The sequence below is a fragment of the Agelaius tricolor genome, unplaced genomic scaffold (genome assembly GCF_023055355.1).
Source record: "Agelaius tricolor isolate 1412-34295 unplaced genomic scaffold, bAgeTri1.0.p SCAF_23, whole genome shotgun sequence".
NCBI classification, from domain to species: domain Eukaryota; kingdom Metazoa; phylum Chordata; class Aves; order Passeriformes; family Icteridae; genus Agelaius; species Agelaius tricolor.
In genome coordinates this window covers 5,359,273-5,385,486 of record NW_027269283.1, presented here as the reverse complement: position 1 = coordinate 5,385,486, position 26,214 = coordinate 5,359,273, and the positions used below count along the sequence as shown (strand labels likewise).

General features: G+C 42.1%; 1 protein-coding gene across 3 annotated transcripts in view; it reads right to left on the bottom strand.

Annotated features, from left to right (window-relative positions):
* The window catches only part of EYA2 (EYA transcriptional coactivator and phosphatase 2), an 87,900-nt gene that overhangs the window by 37,719 nt on the left and 23,967 nt on the right, over window positions 1-26,214 (bottom strand). For all 3 annotated transcript variants that reach the window (XM_071446885.1, XM_071446884.1, XM_071446886.1), the window contains exons 2-5: window positions 12,301-12,419; window positions 8,619-8,667; window positions 7,880-8,022; window positions 4,524-4,640 (exon numbers count right to left, since the gene is read on the bottom strand). In XM_071446885.1, the coding sequence (XP_071302986.1) occupies window positions 4,524-4,640; window positions 7,880-8,022; window positions 8,619-8,667; window positions 12,301-12,409 (418 nt within the window). In that variant the 5' untranslated portion in view covers window positions 12,410-12,419. The remainder of the gene's footprint in view (window positions 1-4,523; window positions 4,641-7,879; window positions 8,023-8,618; window positions 8,668-12,300; window positions 12,420-26,214) is intronic.

Below are 26,214 nucleotides of genomic sequence, written 5' to 3'. Positions count from 1 at the left end.
TCTATAAGCTGGCTGTTACTGCACTCTCTGCAGAGCTGATGGGTTTCTGGGCTAGCTAATGTGCTGGCACAATTTTCTCTTTGTATTTTACATAGCTCACTAAATGCTAAGTTTCTTATATTCCAAAGATTTCTCCCCCACCCTCAGCAACAAGCAGTTTCCTCAGCTGCCAGTTAAGAGTGTAAGTTCTTGGGGGCAGAAGTGGAAGAAAATCTTTGTGTCTCATGTTCAATTTCTATCATTGAATAATAATTTTACCAGAAGTCTGAGCAAATCACTGAATGGCTAAATTGTGAGGAAATGTAAACTTAGAAAAGTGTGTAAAAAAAGCAAAAAATATATTTGTAACATCAAGTCCAGGGTGTTTGGTGATTTGGTGCTGTAACTGAACACTTACATGAGGATTGATTAAGAAATGAAATGGACCTTCAATAAACATCTCTGTCCCAGCATGACAAATTTACCACTTTAAAGGCAAAAACCTAATGCAAGCTGTTACCTCCTCTCCAGATTCATGACTAAAAGTGAGTGCCATCCCCAGACTGGCCACATGCATATTTCAGATCTCCTCATTATGAAACAAATAATTTTCTAAATGTAATAATGACATGGAACAACCCTGTACACAGCACGGGTTAAAAGGGAAAATAAGAGAGGAAAAAAAGTCACTCCTTCAGAGCAAATATATGAATACCACATTCAGTCTGAATGTTACTTGAAGCCAGATGATATCCACTGTTACTTGGCAATTAAAATCTTTATTTCTATCCACAACCTTTGCAATATGGTTTTGTGTCACTTTTATGAGCTATGGAACTTGCTAATCTCATCTTGTATATTTGTATATATGTGTGACACATTGCATTTGCTATTTGGCTAACAAACTCTTCCACAATCAATTTTGTTTCATGCTAGGGAAGCATGAAAATAGATTTCCCCTTCTGGCTAGCTGTAAAATAGGTCTTTTTCTTTACCACTCACTGACTAAAAGGAAGTTATATCTTCATTCTTGCTCTTTAGTGGATCCTGTTCCTGCTCAAGGGCCAGGATACAACTGACACCAGGAGTTCAGGATGAAAAGCTGAATGCAGCCCCTTTCACCTGCATCACCTGTGTTTGTACTGCAAACAAACAGACTGAACAGAGAGCTGAATCTGCCTCCAGAGGTTCCATTTACTGCTCACAGGCACCCCAGCCTGCCAGTGCTGCTGCCAAACAAACACCAGAGGGAACAAACCAGCACCAACAAAGGACAGCATTTGTCCTAGAGCCTGTGAGACAAAAATTTGTCACCCAAGAGGTTGTCTATTCCTTGGTGAGTGGTGTAACACCTACAATGGGCACTCATTTGCTGCTGTAACTCATATTTGAGGGGGCAGTGAGGAGGAATCACAAGGGCTGAGCAATCTGACCACCCACCCTCACCCACAAATGAGATCATTATGTTCACTGGTCCTCAGTGGAGGCAAACAATACCAACTTATTTCACCTCTGTACCTGAGCTATTAACTCTTTACAATACTTGCAGAGAATAGCTTAAAAAAATTATTTTTTTTCCTTGCACTTGATAATAGAACACTGAGCAGCAGTTGGAGGCACCTTTTCTTGCTGAGCCCCTCACCATCACCCTCTTCACCATCTCTCTTTCCCCATGACGCAAAAAACATTTTGTCCTTGAGCTGGGAGTTAGAAACTTGACTCTTAAACTTTTTAGAAACTGGGAGTTAGAAACTTGACTCTTAAACCCCCTGAACTTTTTAATAAAAATATATCAATAACAATTTCTCCTTTTCAGCTGGCCTAGCCCATCAGCAGCAAAGCCCAGTGGCCTGGGTGGCACAGGCAGGGATCGCCTCCCCACCCCCAAGTGCTGTGGCGTGGGAAAGCCCTGAGCACACATTCCTCAGCAGCACTCAGCACAGGAAGGCTCCTTCTCCTCACTCAAACCTTTCACTGGCACTCAGCAAGGTAAATAAACCATACAGCCAGGGAGCTTCACACTGCTCCTCTCACAAGCCGGCAGAGGAAGGGTGGAAATATTTGTTTAGAGGAAGACACATTTACTCCTGCTCCCTGTGCCTTGGAGAAAGCACCTGCCCCTTGCAGAAACTGTTTACTTTGTGTTGAAGGCTCACTGAGCTGGCTGAAACAATCTTTCTGGAATAAATACGTGAAGAGAACTGATTTTTCCTAATATCACAGCATGGCCCTAGGGCACATTCATGCTCTCACACACGGCTCTCCTCAGCCTGTCTTGGTACAACTCTTGGTACAACTCTTGGTACAACTCTTGGCTCTGTCACTGCTGCTTGCATTTGCATTTTCAAGCACTGATGCACAAAATTTGCTTGTCTAAGCCTCTTGACAATAGGGACATCTTAAAAACCTCAGTCCAAATAAAGTCAAGAGTCTGTCTTCTCAAGAGAACACATGTAGAAGTAGGACCAGAAGCAGGTGACCAAAAACCCCAAACCCACAGGACTCCTATTTCTTTTTTCTATTTCTTTTTAGTTTTCTTTTTTTTTTTTTTTTGGTGCCACATCCAATACAGGTGTCTTCAGCATGCACTATGAGGTACTATGAGGTATTCAAGCCCCAAAAACCACCTTAGTGATAATGTGCTCTTACAAAACTAGCAGGTGAAGGCTCAGCCAAGGGTCAACTCTTAGTCTTCAGCTTTCTTAAATAATATCTGGAATAAAATGGATTTTACCCTGTTTTCTTTCTTTTCATAACTGTTTAGGATTTTAGTTTGTCTCAGACTTAAAATGAAAGTGGATGTGTATGCCCACTTTTCACTTTCAGGATTGAAAAGAATTAAAGGACAGTTTTGCAATGGGAACAGCTAAGTATAATGTCACAAAAGGGCCTTGTGCATAAAACCCTCAACAATATCAGAAGGCAAAGTGATCTCTCTCCCCTTCAACAGCTTCTGTAAGAGTTTGGGAAAGCCATACAATTCCTCTTTGGTTGGAAAACCAAAATCTCAGAGGGATGGACAAAGCCAATGCAGAGCTTTGTGTGTGCATTCGCCTCTCCTCAAGCAGAGTCACTCTCATTTTCCTTAGTATCAAAGTATCAGGCTGTTAAATAAATACTAGTAGGGAGAATATGCAGCAGTTTAAGCACAGAGCAGTTTGTTCAGGTCAGCATAAGGCAGAGAGAAGCATAATTCTGACAGGACTGTTTGCATGAAGTGTAAAACCACCTTTGTTTTGCTTCCATCAGAATGCAGGAACTCACACCAACACAACAATCCCAGGTATGCAGTCACAGAACTAATTAAGAGAAAGAAAACACAGTTTCTGCAGAAAGACAAAGCTTGTATTGATCATAGGTGAAATTCTGCTAGGACATTAGACTGTTAAATCCAGTCCCTCAGCCAGAAATCAATGCCTTGATGAGCAAAACAGATCAAGCAGAGACTTTACCTCCTTCCCTGTGCCAACTGCCTGCACCCAGAAGCTTTCCACAGCAGCTGCAGGGGGAGAATGGGTCCAGCATGGGGCTGGGAGGGCCCCAGGTGGCCCTGTGAGTGCCCCAGCTTGTGGGAAGGATAAAAGTTTGACAAGGAAGTCTCACAGATATGAAAGCTTAGCAGAAAGATTTTTTTAATGTAGAGCCTGATGAAGGAATAGAGATGGAAGCAAGTTTTGATATAGAAGAAAAGAATTGCTGAGCCAGTCTTACTGGCTAACCAAGGAGGCAAAAGGTGTGTTAGTTAGAAGGGGTTTTTATGACTTAAGAGCACGGGATAAACCCACCTCAAACAAGAAGATGTTTTTTTTACCAAGAAGAAAGAGAGCACAGGCAAACAAATCAGCAAACGTTGCAAGTAGAAAAAAGGTCTCAGAATTTTCCACTGCAAGAAAACTGAAAAGCAACTTCTAGCTTAAACTGTAATGTACTAGCTTTGAGTGATTGGAGAGCAGTAACATGAATATGGTAATTATAGTAGTTATGACAGGCTATAGGTAATAGTTAAGGTATGGATTGGTTCTACAGTATGAAGATGCTCAGCAAAGAAAGGTCTATAATGCACTGTAACCAAAACCAAAGGGTCTCCAGGCCTGCCTGCAGCTGGAGCTGACAGCTGTAGGCACAGCTCTGTCACCCACCACCCTGGACTGCTGTGACACCTTGGGTACAATAAACTGCATTTTGGAGAGCCCCTGGAGTCCTGCACCCCTCATTTTGGCTCTTACACCAGGTGGCCCTGTGGGTGCCCAGGTGACCCTGTGATGCCCCAGGTGACCCTGTGATGCCCCAGGTGGCCCTGTGGGTGCCCAGGTGACCCTGTGATGCCCCAGGTGGCCCTGTGATGCCCCAGGTGGCCCTGTGGGTGCCCAGGTGACCCTGTGGGTGCCAAGGTGGCCCTGTGGGTGCCAAGGTGGCCCTGTGATGCCCCAGGTGGCCCTGTGGTGCCCAGGTGGCCCTGTGGTGCCCCAGGTGGCCCTGTGATGCCCCAGGTGGCCCTGTGATGCCCCAGGTGACCCTGTGGTGCCCAGGTGATGCTCACTCACCGTGCATCTGGTAGGTGTAGGGCGCCTGCCCCGCCGCGGGCGCGCTGAAGCCGGAGCCGTAGCTGAGGAAGCCGCTCTGCCCTGGAGAGTGGCTCAGGCTGTCCTCTGTCTTAATGCCTTGGGGGGCCAAGAGCAAAACATGAGTGCTTGCCATGGAAACATGGACAAAAAGCAAAGATGGACAAAGAGCAGGTGACCAAAACCCCCAAACCACAGGCCTCCTTTTTGTTTTTTCTTCTCTTTTTTTTTTGGTGCCACATCCAACACAGGTGTCTTCAGCATGTACTATGAGGTACATTTCAGCTGGATTTTAACCTAATAAGCTCTCTTTTTTTACACTTTCTTTCATACACATATACATATTAGAGATATATCTATCTATCTATCTAATATGTATATGTGAAATATATATATATCAGAGATATATCTATATCTATAACATATTTACATATAACATATGTACGTCTAACATAACATATCTATATCTATATATCTATGTTAGAGATATATCTATCTATCTAATATGTATATGTGATATATATATCAGTTATATTATGTATTTAATATAATAAACACACACACATATAGATATAGATAGATGATATAGATATAGATAGATGATATAGATATAGATATAGATATATAGATGTGTGTGCATGTTTAATTATTTGTATTACCCAAACAGGTCTCCTAACAGCTAAACAAATTTATCCCAAATTTATTTGTGATTTATTAATTTATTTGAGTCAGCTACATTCTGTATCCACAACCAAAAGCACTTTTGCTAAGATGGGTAAACAACCATGAATAATACTGTTCTCAAAAGCAATTTCTGAAGATACAGTTTTGTTACAGAATTGAAGAAACTCTTGTAGAATTGAAGAAACTGACACATAAATTTCCTGAAAAGTTATCAGATGCAAGCAATGATTGACAACAGAACAGGACCTTCAGCAAAATAAACTTCAAGATTTCTGTTCTCAAAGGAGTTATTTTTTACTTGCATTGTATTTTCAGCTTTGGCATCAAAACATTTATTGGCAAGTCCTACAGGAGGGTTATCATCTGCTCAGTTGGATATAACATACAGTTCAGGAACAACAGGTAAGCCCTGAAGCCACAAAAATCTTTTCATTTCTAAAACTAGGCAATTAAACTGAAAATTTACAGGGGAACAGCAATAGTTGAATTAAACATTGCAAGATGAAACCCTTGCTGGTAATGAAAGGAGTTGATATTTTATTCTGAGACGCTGCTGAGATTGTACAGCTGTATTATTAAAATAAACAGCTCAAAGGTGCAACACATTATGAACCCTTTGGGTGTGATCCTTCCCTCCTTTGCATCCTATTTGCACAACAAAAGATGGCCAATGGACACTCCCTGTGCGCTGGGATTAAAAAAAGACCTTGCTGATGTTTGGACACTGGATTTACACAATTTCCATGCTGTTGTCCTCTTTTAGCACTTGCAGACAAGTTGAATTCAGGTGCCTTACCTGAAACATGCTCAATTCTAGCTTAACTAGAAGCAGCAAGTCTGTGCTTGCTCAGGTTTGGAGTAAGCTCTCCCACATAATGTTTTCTCTAATAAAAATCACTTACTATAGCTTTAGGTGAGAAGAACTGCGATGCAGTTTGAGCACAAGCTCATAACAAGATGACTGTGAAAGGCAGGAAGTTTATTAGGACAGTGAAGGGACAAATTCTGGTGCAAGTGTGGGGCTTCATCACTGCTGGGGAAGAGAGGAGTGTGCAGAGAAGCCCCTCTCTCCAACATCCTGTGCTTTTCTATTCCATCAGCACTCCACAGGCCAGCACTCAACCTGCCCACCCCAGTTACAATTAATCTTCAGCAAATGGGCCTCTTTGGAAGCCTAAAAATTGTTGTCAGACAGCAAAATACCTTAGCACCAAATTAATTTCCACATAATGTTCTGTTTTGTCTAGGAGCTGGCCGAGTTTTATTTTTTGTGCCTAAAAACAATACTGCTTCATTGTTCTTGGTTGTCAGCCAGGTGGAGTTTTTCATACGCTGTGCTGACTATCTCAGAGAGGGTGTACAGGCTGGGGGAGGGAAATCACTGCTCAAGGATGCTAAGAGGTCACCCACAGGATTTATAAGCAGCATATGGGCCTGACACATGTATGCCCTAAAGCCTCTAGGCAGTAGCAAATGGCTCTGCTTTCACCTGCTCTAGCAGGACAACTGCTCAGAGTTTTCCTTGGAAGTCAGCCAGCTGATGCAAACACACAAACAGCTCCAGGAAAGGGTCTCTGAACATTCCTCTCGTCATCCTGGAAGAGCTTTGGCTCTGCCAAGGCTGCTTCCCCAGCCTTCCAGAGCACTGCACTGAATTTCCCTTTAGTAAAAGCCTTGTCGGTATAAAAACTTCTTGTTGGGAAGAGATCCTGTATTTGCCAAGTAAACAAAGGTGCTAAGGAGCACAAGAGAAAACAGGAGTGGAAACAGAACTATGAAACCATTTTAATGGTGCAAGACTCAGCCCTCATGTGAGCAGCCAGAAGGAGGAAGCCCAAAGTTTTCTGTTAAAGAGCTGCGCCTAAACGAGAGCAACATCTCTTTGGTCTTTAGGAGTGGAAAGAAATTTCAGCTTCCTCAAGAGCTCAGTATCCCCATGCAGAACTTGAGGACACTTAAGGCTTGGTGTAGCAGGCATTCCTCTGTCAGGAGTGCTGGTTTAATTAGCTGCCCCAGCTGCTCCTGCCCAGCACTGCCTCCCCACAGCTGTTGGCAAGGCTGTGCAGGAGAGCAGGGAACAAAGCTGACTGGGGTTAGAAATGCTGACTGCACATATAGCCAGTAAGTGTCCATTTAAACACAAACTGTCTTCCAAAACCAAGGTACTCTGTAACCTCTCACCCATGCCTTATTCTGCTCTGCATTTTGGTTCTTCTGTAATAATACACACAAAATTTTTCTCAAAGTAGCTTGTGTTATTGAAACCTCAGGAAGAATCAAGGATGGTAAAGTGTAGTTTTCATAAATACCATATTTACTGTACTTTGTCTTGACAGTGGATCATGGGAACACTCACAAGCTGTTACTCCTACGTGGCACATCCTGCTGAACCTGAATTTCTCATATAGTCTACTACTGACTGGCTCCAAACTTACCTAGTTTGCAAAAACATAACCCATGATATGACAAGCTGATAGGTTTAAAGCTGGTAACGTTCAAAGGAAACCCAACATTTTTAAAGTCAGACTTTCCTCTAAGCCTAACGTTGCTGAGACACAAATGACAATTCGGTGTAAAACCTAAAGACTCCAAATCTATTTTGCCAGCAGCAGGAGGATGATGCCCTCAAGGCACCAGGACTGTGGGGTACTCACTGTAGGAGGGGATTCCGTAGGGCTGCCCTGGTGGGGGATAGGCAGTGTAGGCAGCAGCCTGCTGGATTCCCGTGCTGTACTGAGCCTGCCCATAGGCTGCCATCGTGGGGAAGGGCGGGACGGTCACTATGTGGGGATAGTGTCTATTCAGAACAAGGAAACAGAAGGGATTAAGGAAACAGTTACTGCACATGGTCTTCTAGAGCACAAGCAGAACAGTTCTAGACATCTTGCTAAAATTACATTCAACACAGGATGCTGAATATTTTGGGAATTGAGAGGACTGAAGCAGAAGTTTGTTTTATGAACTATCAGATTAAGCCACCTAAATGCATGGCGGCTTTAAGAAAGTGCAAAATACGTGCAAGTTAAAAAAGTAAAATAAAATCAACACTGATTTTTCATGTTTCATTTTGAGTTTGCCGAACAAGTGAGTGAGATGGGCAACCTCAGACATTTTGACACATCCCCTCTGTGGTTACTCATAAACACAACAATATTCAAACTGATAAGGTTTGGATCCCCAGAGCTACAAAAACACAGTTCACAGTACCTCAAACCTTATTTCACTCCATATCCAAGAAGATTAGGAACCAGCTACTTCCCTGTGCCAGAGACGTGTGGGGGAACAGGTGGATGGGCTTAGGGCAGATGTTTTTTAAGGTGACAGAAGTCTGCACAAAATGGCTGTTCAGCAAAACAGGGATTTTAAATTACAGCACTTGGCACGAGCACTCACTTTGTGGTGTACAGATGGAGAGGACACTGCGGTGCTGCTTTGCTGCTGCCTGGAAAACAAAATTAAAGGGTCTTAGATTTTCATTGTGTTCTGTTCTGTGGCCAAGCTGATACAATTGTTTTTACCACTGCTGGTTTGAGAAAAATATACAGGAATCAAATTTATTTTTTAGTTAATATTCCCAAGCTGAGGTAGGTAAGAAAGATATTCTCTGCTTCACAACAAATACAGATTTAGTTTTTAATTGAGGGTGATACCAGTTGATTGAACTACCAGTTTCTTCTTCTCATGGGACTGATATCAGTCATGAAGCTGGGCTTTGAAGCAATGACTCATATGCTAAAGGCTATAAAAGCCAATACTATGATTGCTGAAGTGATTTAAGCTCACTGCACATTTTGATCTTTTGCTTTTTTTGGTACTCTCCTAGACCATGACTCACTTTCTTTAATGTCCATTAAATATATCAAATAATAGTAAATATTAAAAATACAACATCATAAATCTCCTTAATTTGAATTTTTTGAGTTAACTATAGCATACCTTATTGAACTACCAGCAATCAAAAAATTACATCATTAGAAAACCTATCATGCAAGTTATATGTGCAAGATGCCTTCTAATGGACCAAACAACTGTGTGCTGCAACACTACCAAAGAAAAATGTGCTACCAGCTTTATTCAGAGATAAATTTATATTTACCAAATTAAAAACTAAAAACAAACAAACAAAAAAAGCAAAATTAAAACCTGCAAGTTGTACTGAAAATGTCATACCAAAATACCACCATGTACATTTTGCAGGTTGCCTCCACAGTGCCATCCAAACTTTGCTCCTCGGTTCCTGGCTGGAGCTGTCATTAATTCAGCACTACAAATGCCAAAACACTCTCACAATCATCAATAATGACAAGCCACAACTGATGCAGCCTCTGTGTCTGCTGGCTGCATCAATGCACACGCCAGACTCACTGCACATGGCTTCTCCACACACCTCCAGTGACCAAAGCAGCACAACCTCCTTTGTTCAGACATTGGTCAGCTGGCAAATTAAACATTTAAACCATTTTTCATTTAAGGAAATGTGCAAGCACATATAAAGTCTAAATGCATGCAAACAGTTCTATGGGTTTGGGTAATTTGTGCTGTAAACATGGACAGAATGACCAAAAAGATCCAACATGCTCACATCTGAAATGTTTGCTCTTCCTGATTTAGGTCTCTCTTGAATACGGTTTTCACACACAACCCTTTTTCACAACATTTTACATGGCGTGATCATTTTATGCTATAACACAGAGATTACGCCAAACTATTTTTAAAATCACTGACATTTCATCTGGTAACTTTTTAGACTAAACTTCAATAAAAATTGCACCATCATGAGTCCTTACTAAAATATTAATTACTAGGTATCATTCTTTTTTTAGAATGTTAATTTATGTAATTAGTGGTGAAACCTCTACATACATAATCACTGACAGGATCACCCTAATCATTCACAGGAACAAAACCAAAACTCTTCAAACTCCTGCAACACTCCCACACCTTAGAAAAGTAAAATCCACCTGCAACCCTACCTTGCTTTCTGTGCCCATAAAATGTGGTACAGCAAGCTATTTCCCAAGCAACAGGCAGAGAGGTTTACTTTAAAATACTGACAGTGTTATAAAAATGCACATATTATTGACAAAGGATAACGTTATACACGTGTATCTATTCACTTACACATCCACAGAAAAAAGACTGAGTTTCAAACCAAAACTGGGCTTACCTGAGTCACCTTCAAACTCACTATGAAAAATTTGCTTTGACTTACCTGAAAGACAACAGTTTAGAAAATTAGATTTTCAGACTGTGAAAACAAGAACTACACCATTTCTGTCTGTTCCTCATTACAAAACAGATCTCCATGAAGAAATAAACATTTTAAAATTAATTTCTTTAATTCTTAATGGCTTTTACTCAAAAAGCCAGCAGAACAGTTTGAGCACAAACCTCATTTCTTGTCTCTTTGAAAAACACCACAGCATCAAATTTTTATTTTGGTACAGAGTAAATAAGTTTGCCAAGAATTCCAAGTAGGAATTTACTGTGTGTGAATATGCAATATGCTACTGTCACTGACAAGAAAAGGAAAGTTGATCCTACAGGCAAAATGTGCAAATTATATATTTTATATATATAATTTTTCAATTATATTGAAAATTACATTGATATAACTGCACATCTCATGACAAGCACCCATGAAAACAACAGGCCAGACAACTACACATACATCTAAATGAGTAAGTACTATGACTAGACTGGCTAAATTTAATACTTTATGTGTAATACAGAGCAGAAATTTGTGTGCATTTATTACATGAAGAGCTCTGTCAGTCTGAGAATTGTCAAACACACAAGTATTTTCCTGTTCTTCAAATTAACCCCAAGTATTTTCAAGGGAAAGAGCACAGTCTTGGTAGCACAGGGGATCATTCTGTAGAAAAAACACTGTAATATTTCTATAAGAAACAAATCAATGTGAGCTGTCACTGGCAAAGTGGTGCTTCTGTGCTGGCTCTTATTTATACCCCATAACAAAAACAGTTCCTGCACCAAGACTTTTACAAAATGATGTACCTAAAAATCATTTCTAGCTCTAATCTTTTCTGCAAACAGGACCATCTAAAAGGATGTTTCCTTTAATTCCATCTGCTGCTTTTGTAAATAGGAAGCCACGATGGGCGTGATTTAACCATGCAATTCCTAATGCCTGAGCAAACATGCAAACAAAACATCTCCTGGCCTTCCAAGAGCCTCTAAATGAAGGGTTAAACATACTACTAAAACATAATAGCCAGTGCCTTTTCCTACCTCCCCTCTAACAGGAAGGCTGACAGATCCTGACCGCAGCAAACAATAGCTGGGATTGTACTAGCAAGAACTAGTTCAGCTGCATCACTTGCCAATAATTTTTTTAGCAGATTTAACATTCTTCTGTTTCCTTCACTTGAGCAGTACGATGGGGCAGGGGGGAGAAGGAGGAGAGCAGATAAATTTCCATCAGAGCCTCAACCACTGAAAGAATTTGTCCCTGGTACCTGCCAAATGTGAAACTCCAGAGCAGAGGCCAGCAGGGCTAACCATGAGGGGATGGCAGCAGTGGTCTCAGAGCCATGCAAAGTGGGGCACAGAGCTGCTTTGGCAGGAGGTTTCCAGGCTGCTCAATGCATTTCTGGGCCTGGGAGCCCCCACAGCCCCCACATTAACATCAGCAGCAGCAGCAGCACAGCCACCCAAGCCCAGGGCTCACGTTCACATCACCACTGGGGCTCCAGCAAAAACTACCAGGTCTACACAAAATACAGTTTACACCTGCAATTCCTCCAGTGGAACAAAAATCTACACGTGCATGTGTGTAAATGCAGGCACCAACTATACACAGATATAGATTTACATATGAAATATTTCTATTCCATTTCATTCAAGCCATTGTGGAACTAAAGGATTCAACCACAACTGGTGAGTATAGAAAAAAAAAAAAACAAAAAACAAACCCTCAAAAATCTCAGTTGCTCACTATACTGTAGAACTAATTGCCAGAAGCAGAGGCCTTGCAGTGGCCAGCTCCCTTTGGTAACATATATTAATTTATTTTATGTTAAAGCAGCAAACAGCAAGCAGAAGAGCAGCCTACCTTCTATGTCATCTGGAGCCGTGGCATAAATGTGAGAAAGGTTAAGCTTCAGTCTGTCAGGGCACTCTCTATTTACAGTCAGGCTGGGTGATATCACTAGATCTAGCATTTCCTTATACCTGAAGGAAAACAAAGGAAAAATACAATTTATTCATTAATTATGCATGCTTACTAATGATTCAATTTTTTTTTTCCCTAAGAGTATAAATATTAAAGCTGATTACCTAAACCCAGGCTTCATATAAATTCCACATAATAACATTCACTAAAGTTTTCATCAAAGGGAAATGCTGAATTAAAATGCAGTACTTGCTTCCTTGGAGATTACACCCATCTGATTAATGATTTCCCTTTCTGCCTGGATTTTGCCACACAAAAACAAAATTCCAGATCTCTCCTATGCCATCAAAGCAAGAATACACACACCAGTGTCCAGTGAGGCTGCAGAACAGACTGTAACAGGCTGAAAACGAAGCTGAGGGCAGTTAAGATCATTATCAAGTCTTACAAGGCAATGCAGTCAGGACTGGTGACAGGATCAGTTTTCCAGGGGACACCCAAGCCAGGCACCCCACTACAATGTCCTGGCCATTAGGTGGCAGTGATACAAGGACAGTCCCTTTCACATCAGCGACCTTCTCTGATGCAACCAACAACTTCAAATTAGCGACACCTAGGACTTGCATCTCTGAAGAAAAACACAATTCTTCAGGTGTGCACATGACCTACACCACCATGACAGCTCACAACCTCTGCATTATGGAAACAGTCCAGAAACAAGGACTACATCCTTATTTCAGACCTTATGTATAAAATCAATAGGTGTATTCCTGTACACACCTCCATTTTCAATTCATGTGCCTACCTGCAGCTACAGACCTGTTCAGCTGCTTGCTTCCCTTGGAAGTGTTGGATATATTGGATGGGTACAAAAGATGTCAGTAAAAGCACAGATTTACACACCTGTGTTTTGGTGAAGACAATGGGGTGAGTACAATAAGGTCTGGTACATTTTATACCTGCACAATTCCTTTTATGCAAGGCAGGTTTCCTTGACACCTTTACTCCCATCACGTTCTCCCCCTGTTCCCTGTGCAACCAATGCCTGTGTCTAGAACTGAAGAACACACTGGGCAAAGAAAACCTGGAGCTAAATTTCTCAATTAAACGTCTTCATTTCTTTTTAAAAACACACAATGCAATGGAAACCTATTTGGATTTTCCAAGACTAAACTTGCAGCTTTTGGCTCAAGCCCAGACCAGATGATGAACAGAGAACTCAAAGATTCTGTGCTGTTCTTTGCTTTCTGTGGCCACACAGAGCACAACCTCAGCTCAGCTCCCTGGAAGTCACTGGGTGGAATTAGGGCTATTAGGGGAAAGCATAACTGGGCTCTTGGACAGAGCAAGAGCTGATGGGGGAGAGGGAAGGTGGTGCTGAGGGGATCCTGGCTGAGCTTGCTCAGGCTCCCTCCCTCATCACTGAGTGTGGCTGCCAAGGCAGCTGGCACATCCCTGCTCCCTGAGCTGCACTGGGCAGGCAGCACTGGCTGCTCACAACCCACAGCACACCTAAAACACCCCAGAGTTACAGACAGCAGCACATAAAGCTGAAATCATCAGGCTTCTGCAATACCAATCTGTGTGTTCTGGGAGAAGCCAAGGGGTTTGTTTTGATTTTCTGTTTAAATACCCCTGTATGGCTTTACCAGCTTTGAGAAATAGAAAACCACAAACTTTTTATCTGAAGCTCCCCAATCTCTTTTATAAAGCCTGTGAGGGAGGACAAGTATTGTTAAGAACAAGCACAAACCAGATCATTTCATCTGTAACTAAAGAGCGAAACCAAAGCTAAATTCATTTTCATTTTCTCACCTGACAGCTGCCCAGACAGAAAAAAAAAAAAAATCAACAAAAAAACCATGAACCCTCTGTGAATTCATAGAACTACCAAAAATGGGCTGAAATGAAGAGGCATAAACATGTACAGTGCCCACAACCCCAATCCCCCTGTCCCCAGGTGGGATCTGGGATCTGCCTCCCTTGGAAATCCATGTGGGCATCTCATCACCCACACAGCCTCAATTCCAGAGGCTGGCAAAGGCTTCCCAAGTATGTGCCATGAAGGAGACCTTATGAGTGACCAGTGTGGTAGAAATGCTCTGGATCCAACACTTGTGTCATCCCTTTGTCCCCAAGTGCTACCTGCTTCAGATCTGCTAAGGAAACCAGAGCAGCATAAAAATCAGCTCTGCAGCTGCATCTTTGTGCTAGTGGGTCCCAAAGGGTTCCACCTTCAGATGTGTCCTTGGGAGAGGAGCACAGCTGGCTCCCCCACCCTGCCTGAGATACAGAGGAACTGAAAATGCAGAAGCACAGAGCCACCAACTGTGCCCACAGCCAGTGCCCACGCGTGGAAATGCAGCAAGGAGGCAGATGTGTGCAAAGATACAAACAAATCATCCCCAGGTGTAAAAAATCCAGCCCAGAGCTGAAACAACAATCCATGACTCCTCACTCAACTCAGAACACAGCTCACAAGAGGCTTCTTCACTCAGCACTGCAGGAAGCTCTGCTCCATCGGTACCAAAGCCCTGCAGGGCAGTGAGGGATGGTCACAACCCTTCTTCTGCACACTGAACTTGTGCCAGAGCTTCTTCTCCAGAAAAGCCAGCACTCTCTTGCTGGCACAGCCAGGCTGCCACAGAGAAAGGGCTCAGGGAGAATTTTGTGGTGCTTCTCAGTGGGGCAGAGCAAGGCATGAGCTACGGCTCCTAATGCTCTCTGAAAACAGCAGGGTGGGCAGGGGCTTCTTCCCAGAGGATTTTAAGGAATTTGTTTATTCAAATCCACCAGCACCCAATTAAATTTTGTCTGCATGGCTGAGAAGGTGGGGTTCCATTTTATACAAGCTTTTCCTTCCCACTCTGAGCACCATCTCCTTTCTTTTCCCCTTCCTCAGTGCTGTCCCTGAACTGAGGGGAAGCTCTGCTGCCCCAGACCCTGTCAAGCTGGGGCTGTTCCACCTTGTTTCTCAGATAGCACATACCCTTCAGCATAATCCAAACCCCCATCACTCATGACACTGCCCAGGCTGTTGCCAAGTGAACAGGAGCAGATGTTTAAAGGGAAATGATCTTTTATCGTGATTAATGCACTTTAATTACATCATTGTTCAGAGATTTCATTAGCTACTCTCTGCCTGATGGTTCTTCTACTGGTTTTGTTCTGTTCACTTTTGCATTCACCAAGTCACATTGTATTTTCCTGTTTTTTCAGCTCTCACTTTAGTTTAGAGTCTGCATTAGTTGCATGTACAAACAGGTAACTTTTCACAGAGCTGCCTGGCTGGCTGTGCCTGTCACGTCTGAGTGCTCTTAGTGGCTTTGCCTGTTTTGCACGCACCATTTACTGATTTATTCATGTGTATTTCTTGCCTATGGACTTCTTGACAAGAGTTTCTGAAATTCCAGTTTTAATGATGGCAAGCTACAGAAAACAGTCAAATAATGGAACAGGGCTGGTATTTAAAACAGTAAATGACATGCTGGAGTGCAACTGATGAAAATATCAGGTCTTTGTTTTCTTTTTAGAGAAAAAACATTTTCTGGCTTAAGCAGTGTACAGTAAATCAGTAATAAAGTTTGCTGAATATGAGCTTTTATTAAAACCAGTGATGGCAGCATCTAGCATGCAGGGCTGACAGACATCTGGAAGAGCTTTTGGCTGCTACAATTAGAAGAACCTTGTGTGAATTTGTTGCTCAGCTTTTCCATTAGAATCCCCTACTCAAACCCCAGTATTTTGCCCTGAAAGTTAGCCCGCAAAATCTCTGCCAAAAACAGAAACTTTTTTTCTAATGTTTAGGAAGGAAAAAATAGAAATATAAGGGGTTTTTTTTCTTTTCAGTCATTATGAAACTAGGAATGCCAGATTAAACAATTTAAGGTTTCAGATTTTTGACTGAGGTGTTGGGGCAACTGGCAAATCCCCTGTTCTTTTACAGTGATGTTTGGAAGGCAATGATTCCAGACCCCAAGTCAAGGCAGTCAAATGTGTGCTGAAGACAGAACTCCTGAGTGATTCAATCTCTCTCCAAATTACTCAAAAACGGGTGTCCAATGCCATGGAGGGACCCAGTGTGATGCCTTTAAGTTTTAGCTTTCTTATTTTACAGATTCTGAACTTCACATAGAGCGTTAGCAAGTTCTCCTCACAGTTCAGTCACACAAAACAATCCTTTTTCAGCCTGAGAACTAAGGACACCATTGCAGCTTCAGGCCCAAAAAGTGCAAACAACAGCAAACTGAGGAGAGCAATCTGGGAGGATGGGACTGCATAACCTGAGCTGGAATTGCACAATTGACCCCAATAAGGAAATGGACCAAAATTTATAAAAGTGTGAAAACTCGAGACCCATCATCCACCTTGGGTGGAGCTGTGGCCAGGCTCCTGTACTGCCCAAGGAGAATCCTGTGAAGGCCTTTTAATAAATCCCTTCTTTACTCCTTTAACTCTAGGTAGCCTCTCAAGGCATCAGGTGTGCAGACTGAGCCTGCAAGGTGATGAGAACTCCCTGGATCATATTTTGAGAGGGTGGAAGAGGAAACCAAAAATGGCATTGTGGGCAGATGGAGCCTCACCACAGCTCTGCCCAGCACGGCTGACAAGGCAGAAGGCACCAGCAACAGGTCAAGGAGTTTCCTTCCAAAGCCTGGGGCTCTGCTGCTCAGGCAGAACCTGCATCCTCTCTCAGCCTGCTCCCACTTGTTATTAACATCAACCCACAAGACACTAAAGGCAGCTCAGGGCATTTCCATCCTCCCTGAGGAGGCAGGGGGCTTCTGCCTGGGAATCTGCGCTTCTCACCCATCTCTACCCCAGTCCCGGGGTGAGAGGACAGAATTCTGGCTTCAAAATGTACCTGAATGGTAAAAAATAGTTCAAAGGAGAGCTTTCAGGGCATTTTCAGCAAATAAGACACCTGGGCAGTATGAGGTACCAGGTAAACTCAGTGGCCAAGTGATTGAGAGATTTCAGAGGGAATATGTGCAAGGAAGAGCGGGGCATTTCCCCAAAATGACAGCAGCCTGCAGGAGGGCATCTGAGCAACAGAAAGGACACTCAGGAGGAAAAGACACTAAGGGGGGAAAGCTGGCATGGGTGTGGGAAGAAATGAGAATGAGCTCTGCATCTGCCATCAGTGAGGGAACTGAAGAGGTGGGAGCCCTGCAGGTGGAAAAGCAAAATTCCTCCCCTTGGGAAAAACCTGCCAGAGCCTACAGTGGCAAGGACAAGTACTTCAAGGCAGTGAGAAATTGCAAAGTTTCTCAGAAATTATGCTCCCTGCAACAATCCCATGCAATGATCTTCTCAAGAATTTTTACTTGTATCTGGATGGAGGCCAAATACAAGCTTAAACCACCAGATCTTCCTAAACATATGCATATGCCAGCACAGAGCCCTAGGCAGGAGTGGTACAAGCCAAGTCCTCTGCTTTCAGCTCTGCTGGGAAGGGGAGGAGTAGAGACAGAGATTGCAGCAGAATTGCAAGAGTCACATTTTTGTCTTGCTGCTGTGACTTTATCTGTTTTTAATTAGTTGATCAACTGCTTTCATCTTTCTACCCTCCTAAAAAATGGTGCAGATTGCTAAGAAATACTTGATGATTCCAGTGGTATTCATCATTAAAAAGATGACAGCCCCACTTTATTTCAGAAGTGAATCACATGCAGAAAAATCTGAAGATGGCTTTCTCACTCTCTGATTCAGAGAAAACAAACAAACCCCATCCCTGTCCTAAAAAGTTTGGGTTTAATTCATTCCTAGGAAATACAAGATTAATTTTTTTTCCCCATATGGATAAAATTTTCAAAAGCACCTGCTATGCCTCATTAATTTTCATTGGGAATTAAAACTTCTACTGTTTTAACTCCATGGGAAGCATAGTAGCTTAGGCAGCGTTGCCAAGACTTTTGGTAGCAAAATTCTGCTCCCAATTTTACTTTGCTCCTGTACAAAAATAAAGGAATCATTCATAAGCAAAGAAAACAGTATTATCTTGCAGCCACCTTCCACATGGTATAATCATAGGGAATTTCCCACACTGAAGATTTTGGCTACTTCTATCCACACATTTCAAAAGCAGAGGAAAGTAATTTCATTTCCTCTGTCAGTACATTCCTCCCCACACTGTTTGGCCATTCTTCTCCCCATCTATAATAGCTTCTTTGTTCCATTTCAAAAACTCACAAATGCTTCAGCAGGTGAAAGCCACGACCCTGTTTTCTCTTTTATAATGAGTTCACCCACAAGTACATCTGATAGATGCCTGCAGGAAAAGCCTGGACAGGCACCAAGCTAAACCTGGGCTGGCATTGATGCTCACGTCCAGGGCTGACAGCACAGCCTGGTGACAAGATGTCCTTTCAAGGTGCCCTGCAGGGCAGATGCCTTGGGCTGTTTGTATCCCTGAGAGCTGCTTTTTACCCGTGTAACTGCACAATAAAGGCAGCAGCACTTGTCTGGATTTACCATTGCCCAGCCTGTTTCAGACACAAAAGAAAGGGGAGTCCTCACTGTGGCTGTAGCACACATGGCAGAGCCTCCAGCACGTGTTATCTCAGGCTGAGGATGAAACCAAGAGAAACAAGAAAAAATTACACGGTAGGTAAAGAAAAAACCAGCTTGGGTTAACACTGAGATTTTCAAATTCCTCTTTTTTTTTAGAAAAAAAGAAGTGTTAATTCTAAACAAGTTTAAGAAAAATAACTGAGAAAAACCAACAAAATAGACCAATTCTTTCACACTTCTGAAACCACTATTGTTTAAAAATAACCAAAGTATTCCATCAACTTTAAAATCTTTCCCCACATGGTTTCTGTGTTTTGTCTTTTTTTTTCTTTAAATGAGAGAGTCTTTTTTATCAAAATTTTACTTTCACTGGAAGTTTTCTGTCTTGCTCTAACCCATAGACCAGACAGTGAAAAACAGATGAAAATTCCTGTCTCATGAATTTTTTGAGCCACATCAACTTTTTTTTTTTTTCTTTCTTTCTTTTTTGGAAGGAAAGTCAGCCTTAAGATTTTTCAGTGCTTGGAACCGGCACAAATAATTGCATGCCTTGTTTCCCTGGAAGTCCTGAATTTCCAGAAGCATTGACTTGCTTCACCAGGCTTCCTCACCTGCTATTCCAGTCTGCTTTTCACTGATTTTTCTTTAAATATATTATTTTTTTCTTTAAATGCAGTATTTATTTTTTATCTCAGACCTGTTAATTAAAAAAAAAAAAAAAGTAGGGTGTCTTCATATAAATAAATGTTTTTACTCCTCCCAGCAGGGCTTCACTACTGCCTCCTCCAGGTGCTGTTTTCCTGATTCCCCCTGCAGACACAGCAGACTGAGATGAAAAAGGGGCATGAGCTGGGCTGGGATTCCCCTGCCTTTCCTGCAATTAAAATGGGAGAGACTGCAGGAAGACAGAGCAGAGGGAGCAGCAGCATTTTCTGGCTGAGCAGTCCACAGGAGAGGGGATTCAGTGCCCATAGAACCCCCCAGGACAAGGCACCTTCACCATTCATTCTGAAAGCACTCTGAGAGGCTCAATTCAAATTGAAAATTCGAATGAGCTCATGATGGGGTTCACAGCACAGAGCTTCAACCTGTCAGCCCCAGCAGAAACACATCGTGACATTGGCTGGAGTCACTGGGTCTTTTAAAATCCATTTCAGCCACAGTATTTCACTTATTCTAAGTCAAAATGAGAAAGTAGAATTTTTCACAATGCCTTTTTTGGGTCTGTTGGATCTATTTGCCAAGTGGAGCAACCCTTGCAAAGTTATTATTTTCCAAAGCATAAAATTACTCAGCTTTCTTACTGTGAACAAGCAAGTACCACAGAGGATACATTGATAAAGAAACACTGTGAGCTTACAGCCTACAATGACTTGAAATATATAATTGTATGTGTATGCATACATACAAAAGTACATAAATAATCTCTTTCAGCTTCCACATTCCTATCTGACATTCACAAGCTTTTTAAATTCATCACACCTCTTCCTATTCAGATCCCCCAGGCATGCAAGGGCTGCATGTGACTGCAGAAAACCACTCCAGCAGCTCCAGCTGCAGAATTAGGGCCCTTCATGTGAAATAACTGTTTCCAGAGTCAGGGCTTCCCAAACCAAGGGCTGCAGAGTCCAGCTCATGACAATTGTCACTATTTAGGCACCTCTTTCCACTTTGAAGAACTACATTTTTTACTCCTTCTCCTAAGAATCACAAGGGCTAAAGACACAAATATATATATAGATATGTACACATATATATATACAGACACACACATATATATATACACACATATATATATACTCACACACATATATATATATGTGTGTGTGTGTGTGTGTATATATATATGAATTGAGTATATATATATATATATATATGTATATATATGAAATTAGAGTTTATTCCCCTCAGTTTTCTGCTTTCTCCTCACATGTCATGCTGAGTAAAGAGCAGAACATGAAACTCTGATCTTACCAGGAAAAAAACTCAGTTTCAGGTGTGTGTGTGTGTTTGCAGGGCCTCATTTTGTAAAATATTTGCATCATCAATACACTGTAACATAAAGTCATTACATAAGCAAAATTAAGCATCCAGAAACTACTTCAGTTCTAGCATACCAGAATGAAGTGGAGACAATAAAGCACTGAACATCACAAAAAAAAACAAACAAACCATCTGCTTCAAAAATTAGTGGAAAATCACAGAGAACAGAGCTTTCCTTGCTTATTTGTGGAGCCTTGGGCACACCTGCCCAGACTCCAGTGGCATGAGAGAAACTACTTTCAGGCAATCATTTTTGCAAAACTAACTATTCAATGAGGCAAGTAATAACTTCTCTGAAACTCTATTTAATGCAGCAGGACAAGAGAAATCATCCCAAGATGCAGAGGGCTTGGGAGGGGAAGCACCTCACACAGCACACAGCTGGAGCAGCAGGGCAGCAGCAATTCTATCCCTGCACAGTTTAATGCAGGGAAAGTTGGCCATTAGCTGGAACAAGTGCCAAGGGAAAACATTTTCCAGAAAGTTTAGAACATTTATACCACCCACATCCTAACAAAAAACCCCTCATTCAAAAGGCAGTGATGCACGAAGCTGCCACAAGCCCCAGGGTGTGAGCAACTTGGTCTAGTGGCAGGGGGGCTGGAACAAGATGATCTTTAAGGTCTCTTCCAACCCAAGCCATTCTATGACTCCCTGAAGTTCCCACAGAAAAATCAATGTATTAGAAAATACTTGCTCACGTTGCTTCAGAAGGAATACTCTGACTAAAACCCACAGGTAAGTGTGTGCAAGAAAAAGTGGTGCTCACTAACATGGGAATAGCTCTCACAGAGGACACAATGAAATAAATTCTGCATAGAGAAACAGCAGATCAAACCCTGGTGTGAGACTCACAAATCCTGGGGTTTCCTCCCTGCTCTGCCCCAGGTAACTCAGCTCATTCCTGGGCGAGTCCTTTGTGCCACCACTGGCCTTTGTGTCTTTCCCTGCAGAAGCTGCAGGACAGGTATTATTCCTCTTTATGCATGTGCAGCATTCACCAGTGCAATGCTGTCCTACTGTCTGTGAGACCTCCAGGCACTGCAGGATTAAATAAACTGCAGCAACAAAAGATATATATATATATATATATATATAATTTTCCCTAGAGCTGCAGTTTACCTTGAAGTAACACTACTGAGTTCTTCCAATCACTATGAGACTGGGCAAGTTTCTCAGGACTACATTAAGGCCTCTGTAAAATTGGGAACTGCAGTATAAATTGCCAATTAAGCTCTTTTTAGGGGCTGGAAAGTCCTCTGAAATCTTGAGGTGGAACCTGTTACAGTGCTGGAGTATTGATATCCATGCAATGAATAATGACCAACGTGAACATGAGACAGCCAAGAAGGAGGCGAGGCACGAGACCTGGCCTTCAGGGCATGTTCTCTCACTCATTTTTGGTCCAAAACCTCTCCATTCCCAGACTATGAGAATTTCTTCACCATTTTGATTTACTTCTCAAACCTGTCAGAGTCCTGCAATGGCTCCAGCAACCCACTAAGAAGGGTAGGGCTGCCCCTTTATAACAGGCCTGTGTCAGCACCTCCGTTCTCAGCCTGTAAAGGAGGAGCACTTGGGGAATAATAATTCAGAAAGAGCTATGGGAAAAGAACTATGAAATGTAAGTTAGCAAAAGGACTTTGGATGTGAGGGAGAAGTCTAGGATAACAGCACAGGTGAGGCTGGAGTGAGAATGACGTACTCTCTCCTTGGTTAAATCCCTCAAGTCAGACTTTCTGGGAGCAGAGAAGACAGCACAGAGCTGTTGTGTGTGTAGAAGGTTGAAGAATCTCTGATTGCCTCATTTTCCTTACCAGTAGAAGAGCAGTGATGGTGATATGACTATGGCACTTTGAACAGAACTGCTCTGTCAGTGCTACAATTTATGGAAATACCAGGTTCACAAAGTTTGGACCATTCTGTGATCAACAGTGAATTTCTGGCTGGGTCATCTTCAAACATGCTGAGCCAAACCAGTTAATCCTTATAATATAACAAGAGCTGCTCCCCTCCTTTTGATGCTGCTGAACACACTCCTGTCCACAAACGCTGTAGGCAAGGCTGGTCCAGCACTGCAAATGCTGCTGCTCACTCAATACCTTTAACCCTGAAGCTGCTTCCCAAATGCAGGGCCTGGATGAGGAAATCCAACTGTACTCTGATACACCTGCCCCATTTAGATACCAAGTAAGTCAGGTTACCAATCTGGATTTAGCAAATATCTCGTTACATAAATCAGATTAACAAACTTCTAATGTTCCCTTAGTCACAGTCCTTCCTCTTTGAGAAGAGCAGAGCATAGTCCTGGAAGAGAGGCTATCACTCAGCTGAACTTCAGGAAGTTATCCTTCCCTCCTCTTCTTCATAGATATAACAAAAGCCACCTTCTCCCTCCATTTTTGACTCGTAATAAAATAAAAATCAACTGTCATTATGAATAATATTTCTGTAGTGAAAGTTGGTTACCTCACCAGCAGGAATACTGAAATGTCAGCTTTTTGTTCCTCTATCTAAAACTGAAAGGCTCAAAAGGGACAAATTGAATCAAGAGGTTGGCTGACAATGGCCAAGTTTATAGATAAAAGTACAGCAGATTTCTTGTTTTAAAGAGCTACAGCACAACAGCAGTGAGCAAAGTAGCACAATGTAATTGCTACTTATCTTGGAGATGTTAGGAGAAAAAAGGACAATAATCAAAAGCAATGCTTGAGCAAACTGCACTTTGTTACTCATACCAATTAATAGTGTGGAAACAGCCAAGGGGAACAGAATCTACTCAGAGCAAATGCTCACAGTGTTTTCCTTGATATTAACTCCATTAATAATTTGTTTCTGTGGGTATTTGAAAGTCAGGCTAAAATAATAACACAGGAATAACAAATGGGACAGCATGATTCACTTTGTATGTTCAGGTGGGCCAAGGTCTGATTTCCTGTGAGTTTTGGTGGGATAATAGGCTGAAGCTTTTTTCTTTAAGCCCAGGTGAAAGTTAACCCGGGCCCGAGTTCCCAAAGCTGTTGGCTGTTAGGTTTATTTTCAAGGCAGAGGGATGGAATTTTTGCAGGGATAACCAGAGGATATTAACAAAGAGGAGTCCGAGAGATCCTGCCATCCAGTCACTGATGCTCTGCACGAGAGCACGGAAGTGAAAACCCCAAATAAAACAAATGCAACAACCCAATGCCATGCACACAAATGTCCCTGTTTTCCTTTGTAAAGCCTGATTTGATAATGAAAAACACTTCCTGGAAGTGCCATTTTATGATATTAAACAGGCCTCAAATAACAAAGTACAGAGGGACACTGACATTTGAACTGCAGGAGTTTTGTTTTCCATCTTGTTTTTCCCCACTGTGAATGTTGCATTTGAATAACTGAAATTTTTAAAATCTCTTTTCCTCCTTTCAGCATGATGTAATGCAAGTGTTGCACAAGAATAACAATGTAGAGCTACTGCTGCTGGAGCCAAGTTTGGCACCAAGAGAGATTAGGGTTGGCACCATGCACCATGATCTTTAAAATAAATTTGGCAGCCTTGCTCTTGCCACTGCTGCCATAAACAGCAGTCAGGGCAGTAAATGGAAAAGTGCTGAAAGAGACCGTGAGTTTGTGACTGGAACAAAGATGCCCATTAGCCAAGCACTTAATCTAACACCTTCTCATATATGAAAAGTAAAGAGTTTTACAATGGCGTGTCAAAATTAGCAGCAGTAGCAGGGACCAGAGTGTACCATAACAGTGCCTTTCATCTGTCCATCACACCAAATGGAGCCTCCACAACCCATCAGCCAGCTACCTGTCAGCCAGGAGAATTAACATGCACAACTGCAAGTTCCACCAGATTATTCAAAGAAAAATACTTGATCCATACAAGAGCACATCTGTCTCAACAAATTTTCTCTTTCCAGTACTTTTCAGTTATGCTTTCCCAGGAGGACATTTGCTCCTATTCAGTGATGCTGGAACAGTTCTCTGGAAAGAGACACATATGTGTGTTTTTCTTCTTTAAATGCAGATGGAACAGAGGAGAAATGCAAGGTTTCCTCACTGTATCCCTCCTGGCTTGAACTGAGTGAGCGTGGGCTGATTTTCTCTGCTCTATAAAAGGAGCCTGATGATTTGTGATGTGGACATCTGTCTGCAACTGGACAGATGCCACCAGCTTATTTCACACAGACAACTAGACAGCCGTGTAATAGCAGCATCTTTCAGTTGCTACTTCATTTTTTTTTTTAAGAAACCTTACTACCTAGCAGAAGAGTTCCATATTCCATCCCAAATTTCACTAAATTTAAAAATCCTTGAAGCACCAACTCTCAAATAAGGGACCACCTTCACCTGTGAGATAAAAGTCAGAAGCATGTGTGGTGCTGTGACAGCTTTTTGTCACTTGGTTAGCACTGAAATATGTCAGAACATTCCAGGCAGATTTCAAGCAGTAACTTTCACCAGCAGTACCAACAAGCACTCCTAATGGGATAGCCAGCATGGTATTTGTGTAGGGAGGCACACACAAGTTGCAGGCTCCTTTTGCAGCTTTGTTTTAAGGTGAAAATGCACTTTTCCCCTCAATACCAAAAATAAAACAAAATGAAAAAAAAGAGGGTCTGATTACTATGGCCTAACTTATTTTCTGATGGCTTCAAATTCTTAAAAAATCCTGTCAAATCCAAAAACAAAGAGCAACTTTCAATGGCCACAAACCATAGTGTCTTTTATTAGATGTTCACAGCTTCAGTGACCAAACCAGCATCTTAAAGCCCATTTTGTTTCTCTAATGAGTGCTTCCCTCCATCATATTATACAGCACTTACCCTTGGGAGCCCCAGTGGAACTCTCAAGAAGCCTCTCTGAGACACAGCTCCTCACCTCTGAGGCCACCTGCCAACAGCAACCATTCAAGCCCAATTTGGGACTGCTGGGAACAAGAGGGACCCAAACCAGCAAGAGGCAACTGTGCCATTCACAGATAATTCCAGATAATTCCTTGCAGGGAACAGAAAATGGCAGCTCCTGGAGTTTGTTCAGATAATCTAAGAAAAGAGTTTTATCATCTGTACGGATTAAAAAATCCAGCTGCAAGTAAAAGGCGACTTTCACTGCTTGGATATTTGAGAGCAAGCTCACATGTGCCATGGAGAAGGTGACTGCCTTAGAATTAAAATTCAGATTTGATCTGCAATTTCCTTAGCTTAAAGGCAAATTTCACTCACACACACAGGACTTCAAAGGCCTTCACCTTTCCACAGCCCAGAGGAGCAGCCTGACAGCCTGGTTCAACAGTGGATGTGTTTC